The sequence below is a fragment of the Eurypyga helias genome, unplaced genomic scaffold (assembly GCF_000690775.1).
Source record: "Eurypyga helias isolate BGI_N326 unplaced genomic scaffold, ASM69077v1 scaffold43890, whole genome shotgun sequence".
NCBI classification, from domain to species: Eukaryota; Metazoa; Chordata; class Aves; order Eurypygiformes; family Eurypygidae; genus Eurypyga; species Eurypyga helias.
In genome coordinates, this window is record NW_010225815.1 from 4,142 (window position 1) to 16,305 (window position 12,164).

The 12,164-nt window shown below is 42.3% G+C and overlaps 1 protein-coding gene across 1 annotated transcript; it reads right to left on the minus strand.

The window, feature by feature from the left end:
- Positions 1-5,852: 5,852 nt before the first annotated feature.
- On the minus strand, positions 5,853-11,655 carry LOC104508930 (insulin-induced gene 1 protein; the record flags this gene model as incomplete). Its single annotated transcript, XM_010150705.1, has 4 exons — positions 5,853-6,692; positions 10,112-10,211; positions 10,693-10,859; positions 11,531-11,655. Coding segments are annotated over 4 exons (422 nt in total), but the record flags the coding sequence as incomplete, so codon positions are not given.
- Between the last annotated feature and the right edge of the window lie 509 nt (positions 11,656-12,164).

Here is a 12,164-nt window from a genome sequence, read left to right on the forward strand (position 1 = left end):
CCATCTGAAATGTCCCATGTTGTCCGTGTGGCCATCAGCTGCTGCTCTTGGCTATGGGTCTCCCATGTCTAATCTATTAGCCCCATAGGGATGCCGTGAATACCCTGGGGTGTCTAAAATTATAGTAGATGTTTGTGTTTTGCAGATGGGTCTCACCAAGGGAACCTCAGCTCATACCTTCAAGTCCGTAAGGACCCATTCGTACCACGGCAGGACCCTCATCCCAGCAGCACTGCAAGCTGCTTGAGTAAAGATGAAATAAAAACTAAGGAATGAGGTGGATCTGCCCTGGTGATACCAAGTGCTTTCTTTGCATGAAAAAATCTGATAAAAAACTAAGTAAAATGATCAGGACTGATTATCCTGTTAGATACCATTACTGTCTCCCACTCGCAGCTGATAACTCCTACTTCCCTGTGGTTCTTTTCCTAACATTTTTATTCACTTATTCAACTCATTCCTAGAGAGCTTTAGGTGAGGTGCTCGGGAGGTTTGGCAGGAGGATTACCCAAGGGCTGACCTCCTGCCCTGAGCCATGATGGTCACTGCTGCTCTGCTATGGCTGTTGCTGCCTTCTAAGAGCAAACTCCAGCCCTGAAGCTGCGCGTGATGTTCAGCACATCTCCAGTCCCGCTGACTCCACCTGTGATACACCTCATGTCCCTTGGGTTTGAGTTCTTCCTGGGATCAGGACTTCACTGACTGCACTGTCAGTGCTGAACTAAAGCAAGGAAAAGCGTTTAAAACCAGAGCTTGCAAAGTTCACTGCTGCAGAGTTCTGCATGGAAACGAACGAGCTCTGCGGGTCTGGCCAAGGTCTCTGTTGCACAAGACAGCCCCCGACGTTCTGATTTCTGCCCTGTTTACTTTGCTAATCCTGGGTAAGTCAGCAGGGTGTGTGTTCCTGGCGATTCTTCCTTGGCTCACGCTCTGCATCTCTCTTAGTTTCACAGAGATTTCTGGACTGTGTTGTCTGATCCTTGCAGGGCAAAATTTGGAGTAGGCTTGTGTGACACTGACTGGGATATGTTGCACCTCCTTCCTACACCAGCTCGCTTCACCTCTTCCACCAGCCTAGCAGCACCAAAGTTCCTGGACAAATCAGAGCCTGTTGCTCAGCCCACCAGCACGACTCCACACAGTGCCCAGGCTCCTACGCTACAGGGTCTGGATGCAAGAGCTGAGCAGCACAGACCCCCCTGAGCTGCACAGACCCACCTGAGCAGCTTCACACCAGGAGTAGTCAGGGATCAAAGGCAAGTGTTCTTGCTTTCGGATGACATCAGGTTCAAATTATACCTAGCACTAAATTCAACAATAGGTTGGTTTTTTTATAAAGCAGCAACAGTGCAATAGGTACTGGTATTAAAAACTGAATGATGGCGTGTAGGTTTCAGAGTTAACACACAGTCCGACGTACCCCATCTCCAAGAGCTGCCGTTTGAAATTGCAGCTGTCTCCAGTAGAACATAGCAGCTACGTAGCTGGCACTGCAAAGCTACTCTTCTGAGCCAGGGCAGAACATGAGAGAAAAATCTGTGGGGATTTTGGTTTTTTTAAAAAAAAACCCCTTCCATTCATCTTCTGAAATGCAATTGACAGAACAAGGCAGAGATTCTGCAGAACAACCTGGTTCCCTGCTTGCTCCCCCAGGCACTGAGGTTCAGGGACAAACAGGAAAAGCGAGGGGAAAAAAAGCCTCAAACAAGCCAAGAGTACAGTCTGAGAATGAAAAGGTCCAGGCAGCGGGCAGACTACAGATCCAGCACAGGTCTCCTCTGCCTTTCAAGCCACTGATGGGGTGGCCTGGAGAAGGATGAAGTCTGAAGGGTGATGAAACCACTGCTGAGCCTGGAGGAGGCCGTTTAATTGAGAAGGGGTGCGAAGGAAGAAGAAAGTGATTAACCCTGGGCCAGGAAATAAAAGGCTGATGAGGGTGGCAAGGGAGCAAGTCGATAAAAAGGTTTTACTTAGTAAAAGTGGTCAGGAATTTTTAAAAAACCTTGATTTTGCCAAAAATTGCTGACTTATCAAAACAAAAGATAATTCCTAATCCAATACATTCTTAGGAATTTCTGTAACATGAAAAATAACTGGGGAATAAAAGTTTGGAAATTGAAGTTGCTCATCCCGTTTTTATAAAAAAGCGTGATTTAGAGTTTTGAATTGGTAAAACACTGGACTGTGAACAACCTGGATCACTTTTCAAAGGTCAGAATGTGGTTTAACCCGAGCCAGCAACTAAGCTCCACAGAGCCGCTTGCTCACTCCCCCCTGGCGGGATGGGGGGAGAGAATCAGAAGGGTAAAAGTGAGAAAACTCATGGGTTGAGATAGAGGCAGTTTAGTAGATAAAGTAAAAGCCGTGCACACAAGCAAAGCGAAACAAGGAATTCATTCACCACTCCCCATCCAATGGCAGGGGGGCTGCCACCCCACAGAAGCCAGGCTTCATCAGGAAGCATCCCTGGAGCAGCTGCAGGAGTTGGCCTTCTCTCCCCAGCCCCCAGCCACACCAGGCTGGCCCGGGAGATACTCGCCAGGGCGCTGCTGGAGACGCTGGTCACCTCCTGACCTGGTTCAGAATGATGTAGCCGTGTTTGATTTGTGCGCACAGATGCTGACTTGTAACTGGTATTTCAACCCCTAGGAAACACAGCAAGTTGGTGCAATCTCGGCAGCCCTTCTCTGACATTTAATGTAACACTATCCTAGCATTCAACCTACTTAATACGCAGGCACGACTTAGTGTACTAGAGAAAACATGATTGGCAACTGGAGAAAAATTTTCACCTTCTAGAATTCACGTGAGCTCTGACCCTGTAGGACTTTCTGGGCAGCAATGCATTGATTATAGAAATTATCATCCGTACTTTGTATTCCATCTTTGAAAGCTAACCACATCAGGCCGCAGCACAACCACCACCTACAAACCTTCTCATCACACAGGTTGGCCTGTGGTTTTACTGCATATACAATCCCCCTGGCCGCAGCTGTAGCCCATGAAGACGGATCATCACTGCTAACCGGGTGATCTAAACGCTGGGGAAGGACTCCACAGGAGGTGTGGGGCAACTCACGTGGTGTTTCATTGCCCAGGGAAACCACCATCACCTATTTCTTGACCTTTCAGCTAGAAGAACCTGCCATCAGCCACACCTCTCACAGGCTTCCAAAACGAGGCCCTCAATGATCTCTTACACACTATGCTTTGTGCAATCAGTCCAGCATGTAATGCTTTGTTCCCATGGATTTTGGAGCTACTCGGATGTGCAGTAAGGCAACTGCGACTTAATTTCATTCCTCATCTCAATATGCTCCTGTTGTATTCAGCGAGCAGGCCATGGGCCCTCCTGTGGCTAATTTAGCACCTGCAAATCCCCACGCTGAAAGCCAAAGGCTGAGTAACCTCCTGCACGAACCTGCAGGAACTACGCACAGGTCCAATCCTCATGCTTGCGGGGAAGACTTTCTCCTTTAGAAACTTAGTGCACACTTTCCTATCTCAAAATGAGGCCATCATGTCCTAGTCCTCCAAGACCAGGCCGTTTCTCACAGTTTCTTTTCTAAAATAATATATATGTATATATATTTAATTCCTTTTTGACAAAATCTGAGCAGAGTTTGAGGGAAAGCAATGTACCTGGAGGATCTGGGCCATCCCTCAGATTGGAGCTGTTAACAGCTACCTCCTCAGCTGCCACAGAGCATGTGCTGAAGTTAAGCACCAGCTAAAATCGTTAACAAGCTCCTACTGAAGCCTTCCAAGCCAACAGACTCTGCACTGATATGTCTGAAGATCGATCAAAATCCATTCTACTGTTTCCACCACAAACATAGCAGCTTCTAGAAGTCTGAAATAAATGTTTAAGTGCAGTAAAACTGAAGAGTTATATTTGCAGGGTGCTATCTTCCCAAAATCAGATGATGCGTGTTTTGGAACTGCTTAGCCTTATCAGCTGTGCTTACTCATTCTTACTGTTTGCTCCCCTCAAGACGCTTCAGCGTTTGGTAATCGTTCCTGCAGACAAACAAGCCTCAACAAGAATTTGCACGCTTACCCTGCCCCCTCCGTATTTTGTTTCCAGTTATGAATTTCAGCATCTTGGAAGACAATGGTAGTAAGATTCTGTACCCTGAGTCACATAACCGTAACAAACACTTACATGGCTTTCTCAGCACAGTAGCAAGACTGTTTTTCTTCCACTGCATAACCCAAGCTGGAAACTCTAAAAGCTAATCTCTGAAATCAGTTTAGAAATTGTTTTTTAAGCCACTGAGTATGCATGACTGAGTATTTGTTATGCAACCATAACAACTGTCCTTTTCAGGAAAGATTCCTGCATAATGTGAATACAGAGAATCCAAGGCAAACACGACTTGATCTTAAAACTTTAATAGTAAAAAAAGTGTAAAACCAAACACACTGCTGAAAACTTATCAGTAAGAATGAGAATTTAAGTGTTCAAATTCAGAATAGTGCAAATTTTCTTCACTCCCCTCCTGCCTCTTCCAAACTTCAATCACTTTGGTTAAGATACTCAGAAGTATTGGCAAAAAATGAACTTTTGACTTACATTTTTGGCTGTATTATTTGTAACACAGAGATTTCGTTTCAGTCTTTACAAATCAATCTTAAACACTTCTCCATCAAACAGCTGTAGAGATCACTGTCACCTTTACTCACATCTGGTTTTATAACTGGTTTTGCCATTGGTTTCAAGATGGTTCACAAAACTGTCTCCCCAGCAGGCAGCACACTTCCTACAACAGCTGGGCCGATCCAGTCCTGTTCTGAGAACCTAATTTCTTCAAGTAGTCCCATAAAACGTCATTATTTAGGTTTTTAAAGGTTTCAGGAAGGATCTTATGCCAACAAAATTCCTCTTGATTTACACCAAAGCAAGATTAGAACTGGGGTCTGCTCTGTAATACAGACTCTGTGCTAAACTTCTCCTGCTACAAAAAAGCACAAGCAGCAGTTACAGCATTCCCTTAGAAGAGTGAAAACAACCAGAACACTGCTACCTCGCCTCAGCGTCTTTTTTGATGGGTCAGTCTTTAACCGAGGACTCTAACTACATCTGAAGCCATGTAAGATTGGAAATGAACACACAACAAAGTAATTGCAAAATACAAAAAGGCAAATCCATAAAAGTTTACAAGTACACCATAACCACAAAATTGGAGTATTTCTAAAAATTTGGGTTCAATGAAAGATACAACAAAACTAGCTTTACTAGTTGAATAAATTATTGCTCCATTTGACTCCATGCAGCATTGAAATGAACTCAGAACCCTTTTCTCTTTAATCTCTCATAAGAAATGATCGATATTGAAGAGAACATGAGGCTCAGATTTACTGTACATTGCACTTCAACTTTTAAGACCTAATGCTTGCTATTTAGGTCTCCTGTGGTCTAAGCTATCAAATGAATATGTTGTGCTCACCAGAACTAAGTATTAAGAAACACCAAATGTTTAATGTAGTGACATAAGCACTTTTTTTTTTTTTAAGAAGGCAATCACAGATTGCAAGTTCTATAGGGTTGTGAAAAAACAAGTAGTGATCTCTTGCAGAAACGGAACTGAGAAAACAAGTTGTTTGCTATTCTTCACACACAGTTTCAATCACATTTTAGACCCGCTTCTGTTTCCAATCACTTCAGTCAAAACCCTGACTCAAGCAGAAGCAAGACCAAGGACACCTCTAGGAGGACACTGCAGATCCAAGGAGCTGGGGGCACATACTCAATGGCCAAGCAATGACCTGCCATGCACGTTGTTTTCAGTGACACCTGGCATTTACGATACCTAAGACCTCCTTCAGTGAGATACGTCTAACGTTAAGCAGGAGTATTCTCACACACTTAAAATTCTTACTGAATTGGGGCCAGAACTTGATTCTTGCAAATCTGATTGCAAGCTTCAGAAGTGATGACATTTCCAGTCAGAAGTTCCTGGCAAAGTTCACATTAGAACAAGATTGTCTCTGGTGTTCACCGATCGTACTGAAGCAATCTAGAAATTCCAAACTCACTGACTTCCAACCTTTTGTCCCTCCAACCTCCTCCACCATCAAAGACAGAAACTTAATGCAGCATTACAGGTAAGGACATGATTCCTTCATAAGTCTCCTAAAAGCATTAGTGCAATGCCTTTAATCTGTTTTGATCACTCTTATTTTCAAATAACCCTATTTTTTTTTTTTTTTAAGATTTGGATAAATACTATTCCTATTAAACCATACTTCATCATTGTTAAGCACCATCGATCTACTTCCTTTGGGCACTGATACAAGAGCTTGTAATTAAATTTCAGTTTCAAGGCTTTCAAATACGGCAGCTGCTTCAATAACTTAGGTTGGAATCTAATACTTGGAAAACTGCCACCTAGCCTGAACAGTTGTATGCAACTTGGTGTTAAACTCTTCCAGAGAACAGCCATACGCAAATGCTTATGCGGTAAATCAGGGTAAGATTTCAAAATAAGCAGTTAATTTCACTTGGCTATTCTAAGAGTGGATTAATATTTTTTCCACAAGTCATTTGTGCAGTGAGCCCATAAAGAGATTATTTTTTCTAAATAATCTTCAATTTAAAACAGGAACACGTCTTCCTAATGTTGCTTTCACACTGGCACCATGCTCTCTTCTTCAAAGACTTAGTCGTTGTGTGGTTTCTCTGGAATACCCTATGGATTAAAAAAAGCCCAAACACATGTTATATTTTAATGCCATCTGATAAGTGACTACATTATGCAATATTTTCAGTGATTAAATAGCCAACTAGCTCCAGTCATGCTGACCATGACCTAGCAGACGTGGCTTCTTATAAAAGCTCAAGAAGGATGTGCTCCTTGACCATGAACAGAAAATGTCACTGTGGGTCTGTGCTGCCTCAGTCAGCACATCTGATAAATCCATCTACCAATCACACTGCTTTTTCTAAGACATTGTTAGCTTTCCTCCCTATCCCAGCCTATTTCTTAGCAGAAGGTACACAGTGCTTCACTTAATGGGCATTATTTATTTACTTATTTATTTTTTTAACAGCCCTCTTTCAAACTGTCTTCAAGCATAAGTTGCTTTATTTTCCAATCAAAGTCTGGTATCAGACTGACTTACTCATTTCCCCCTAAGTCCCTTTTCTAGCACGAAACTCTGCAGTATGTCAGTGTAAGAAACTTAACCAACTTTTCTTTAAAACAAAGCCTGTAATACATTCTTTTCATCCTAGAGCCAAAATGCCAATGCATTTGCAAGTACTGAATGTGCTCACAGTTCTGCGGCCTCAAGCAGTTGCAAACAATAGTTATTTGTGAGGTCCCAGTTCTGAATACCACCCTAGTTTGCCAGATGTCAAGTATGTTGGTTATAACTCAAAATGAAGTGTTGCCATCCATTTAACCCAGCTGATGAACACTGACTGAGCAACTTTAGGGGTTATAATGAGCAGAGAGAGAGCTCATGGCAGCAGCGGCACCTTCACCTTTACTTATGAAATCAAGCTGTTGAAAAAAACATTGGATTTCATCCTCAAGCTGACAGCAAAAAAATACCCAACAAAAAAACCCCCAAACAAACAACACTCAAACCCCTCTACTAACACCAGGTTTGCTTAAAGGTAACACTGCACTTGGTTACTGCATGCAAGTTCACTTGAAATGCAGTGACTGAAAAGCAGCAAGCATCTCCCAGCTCACGATGTCTCAGGGACACTTGTCATTCTGCTGCTCCTAATTTATTTTCTAACTGCAAAAGCTAGGCAGGGGCTGAAGAGGAAGCAAAGCAACCTTACACCACAAGAGGATTTTCCACAGGTGCCTCCTTCTACTTTAGATATGCCCAGAAAATATCTACTGTTTGATCTGCAACTGTCACATGCAGCCTAACAGCTCAGGGACTACAGGAAAATACTGCTACAAAAACAACTGGTTTACTCAGGTTTAGTTTAAATAATGCAATATTCCATATTCTTGCCACATTTGCAATGGCTGACAAAACAAACTGATGCTTTTGGGTTATCCCTACAGAAGAAAAACCTAGTAGGCTGAATGCTCCCATTCTGCTTTAGAAGTGGAACTGTTTGATTTTCCAGCACCCAATACGTGACAGTGACTTGTAGAAGTGTTCCTATGAAAATGCTGGGCTTCTCCAAGTTTTTCTGGAGTGTTTTGCCTTGCCAATTTCCCTCTTTCTTTGTAAGGAAGACGACAAGATTGACAGGAAAGTTGTAGGCAGGAGTCAGTCTGATTTTCAGAGAATCATAGAATCACAGCATGGTTTGGGTGGGAAGGGACCTTAAAGATCATCTCGTTCCAACCCCCCTGCCATGGGCAGGGACACCTTCCACTAGACCAGGTTGCTCAAAGCCTCATCCAGCCTGGCCTTGAAGACATCCAGGGATAAGGCATCCACAGCTTCTGTGGGCAACCTGTTCCAGTGCTTCACCACCCTCTCCATGAAGAACTTCTTCCTGTTTTAACTACATTCAGGTGAGATTAAGGTGAAAAGAAATCAAAGGAAAAAATAAAAAGTCCTAGGTGCTTAAATTGACTTTAGCTCCTACTTCTTCACAGCTCCCTTCCTTTGCTTTCCAACATAAGCACAGCAACTGGAAGTACTGCATATGCCAGTATGAAATACAATGTGAACTGTAGCACATAACTGACTATAATTTTATTCTGAGACTCTGCTTGCAATAGCAAAGCTTAATTAAACTATGTTAATGTATCTTTTTTACTTCATGTGAGTGGCAAATTTAAAAAGAGAGAGATTATGCTCTCTTTTACCCCCTGTACGTGGTCCTAAAATACATGCAGACAGTACGTACCACTGGCATGTGAAGGGGGAGTAGTGAGCTTGTATTTTAAAGAACCTCAGAGCAAACCAACATGGACTGTGAAGTTAAGATTGTGCCTGTGGTCCTGGGAAATCTGTAACTTGCTATCAAGTCAGCATGGAAGAGAAACCTCAAGAACAGGAGTAGATTTGCCTCATGCTTCCTTTTTTTTAAACCACCTTTTCTACAATTGGCTATTGTTAATTCAGTGTAACTGAGAATCAATACTAAAGAAATTGATCTCTAGTGGTAACCAGCGGTGGTCAAGCAACATGGCTCTCTTGCCAGCACGCCTGTCCATCTGCAGGATCAGGTTCAGACTATCCACATTAGAAGTGCATTAGCATCCATACACTGGGTTAGCAAGGCTAGGCCGAAGAGACTGAAAGCCTGTTCCAGGAGAGATCGCCAGCTTTAGCCTAGTCTTTTTACTTACTCAAGGTTCAGTCCCAAAAGGCACTCTCCTCCTTCCTAAACAGTTCAGGGACTCCCAAGTCTACAAATGCTCTTCCTTCAGTAAAAATTAAAGGCACCTAAACCACAGCAGCCTTAGATAAGTGAAATACTTGAAGGATGTTTTCCAGGATAAAGGGCTTGTGTAGGAAAGAAGTCAGAAGTTAAATCGATAGAGTATTAATTATTACTATCCATCACTGTCAGAACACTTCACAACCAAGCCGTAGGCTGATGTGCAAGCGTACAGCCAGGCTTAATCTTAAGTATGCTACAAGGAAATGATTCCCTAAGAACCTAGCAAATGAGATAGTCATTTACACTGCACTATCCCATATATGGACTGATACTTGAACTACATCTTAAGTGACCAGAAAGAGCGTATTTGATTCTAGAGTGGTGGAATTTAATGCTACATAGGGACACTTCCTTTCATCTACATAACAAAAATGCTTTACTGAATAAATAATAAGAGAAAGCCCATATGTGTCTCAGTTTTCTAGCTAGTTAAGATGTTAATTCAAAGTACTGATGGAGCAAGAGCGATCAATATTCTCACCAGAAGCGGCATACTGATTCCAGTCTTATTTAGGCTGTTGCTGGAAAAAGTTAAATGCAGAAGATACTCACTTGTTAAGACAATTCCCACTCTACTGGCAACGCAGGTTATACGCTTACATTTCAACTCTTGGGAAGATATCTATTTATCTCTGTCAATCTGTGAGTCACACCCTTAAAGGCATAGTTTGTTCTTGGATTAACAACAGTGGAATATATATGGGCTGTTAAAGGAAATGCTAATTATGCAGTAATTACCATAGCCAGTTGGCGTCCTATGTTTCCTACAGTCACACCTCCTGAGAAAAATATACATGGAAGCCAAGAACGGATGTAAAGAAAATCTGGGGATGTATACCTAGGAAACAAAAGGAAGTAAGTTAGAGACAAGTTATTATCATCACCTTACATACTGTTAACAAGATGCTATATAATTCTCCCCCTGGGCCCAAAAAAAAACCCCCAGTATCGCAGAAAAAGAAATAGGGAGACAAAATGAAGTCTGTTAACTTAATAAGCTTCTAAAACCCTATGTCCTAGCCAGCTAAGTTTAGAAATTCTTTCTCCCAAGAGCCAGTTAGTGATACACCAAGCCAGAAGCAGTTCAGTTTGCTGAGCTGTTACCATTTCAACGTACATCCCGATTTGTCTGCTCCCCACCCTCCACCCCAGTGCTCATGCTGATCATTTGGAACAATCAGACAACTTTCTGCCTTAGACAAACAAAATGTCTTATTATAAGAACATGCCCAATGTGTTAATAACCAACTTAACTAAAACCAGGTGCATGTGCAGTGAAGACAAAAGAGCTGAAATAGTATTTTAAAAGCTTAACTTACTGATAAACACCATTATATACAAGAAACTGGGTTATCAGAGTTGCTACAAAGGCTATTGTAATTCCAAGTCCGAGGCCACTTCTTGAGCGATCAAATGTCCACCAAAGACCCAGTGATAAGGCTGCTAGAGTCAGGGACAGCTGGACGTTGTTTGCAAAATCTAGTTTCTGGGAAAAGATGTTAAGGACAATCCTTTTAAGTCTGCAGACATCCTGCTCCTGAAACCAAACAAGGGAGAACTCAAACTGAAAGCAAGCATGATTCTGTATCTCTGAACACAGTACGTTGAGGATCTGGTTTTCAGACCTGCCAAGCAATCATAGTTCTTGCTGACTTTGACTGTAGTGGCAGTGCAAAGGCAACAATTTTTGTCACACTGAGCATCTAAAGAATATATGATATTGTAATATATTTAACTTCTGTGGATTTTTGTCTCAAGTAACCCAGTTATCCCTGCTGATTTAGGTTTTCTGATCAAACCATCTTTATTCAATACACAGAACACTCTTAATGAACAGTGCAGTGCACCTCACTAATTAACTGTGTTAAGTATCAGATGTAGACAACAGAGATAGAAATAACAGCTTACACTGTTATACTTGCAGTTAAACTATGTCATCTATACTTCCCCCCTCCCAGAACCAACCCCCAACTACTTTCAAGTGAACTGTGTTGTCTTGAAGTAACCACTACAGTGTACTGCAGGTCTCACAGAACTTTGTCCCTGCCAGCAGCACCATCCTTACCTTTGTAATTCTCCCAGATGCAGATGGGAGAGACCGTTTCATGACAACAGACTAAGCACATTGAGCAACAACATCAACTAGTTCAAGGATACAGCACTTGCATGGTTAATGCCAACGAAAACTGCTATACACCGCATTACGCTGGCCCACTCTCTCTTGAATTTGTGTGGTTCCCCAAGGTGGCTGTCAATGCAGGGATACAGCAGGCCAACGACAGCTGCAAGAGAAGTAACACTACTTGTACTAACTGTTATACAATGACTACTTCAACATTACTAAATAATAGTTTGGCAAATAAGTGCTTGACAAAGTGGTGAGGTGCTTATCATACTACTGTAAGCCTGATAAAGAAAAAAACAATTATTGCCCTCCCTTCAGAAAATAACTCCACTCTAACAAGCAATATTCTCTTTGAACCTTTAAAGCAGAGATAGATACCTTAACATCGCAATATATGACTTCAAGCTCCTTTTCTCCCATGAGCATGTCTCACTTGACAACCTGAACAGATGCTTGTTTTGTACCAAAACCAAAGCATAACATAAAGCTTAATTATACTGAGGAATGGAACGTGTATTTATTGCTCACGCGCCGGGCAGACACTTTTACAAGCTTGACTCATCAGCAATGAATCAGGCCCTGAGTTAAACATTTGCTTGGACTCAAAAGTTTCTTGGCAGAGCTGCTTTCTCTCCTCCTGCTGGGCTGTAAGTCAGCCTATGCTGC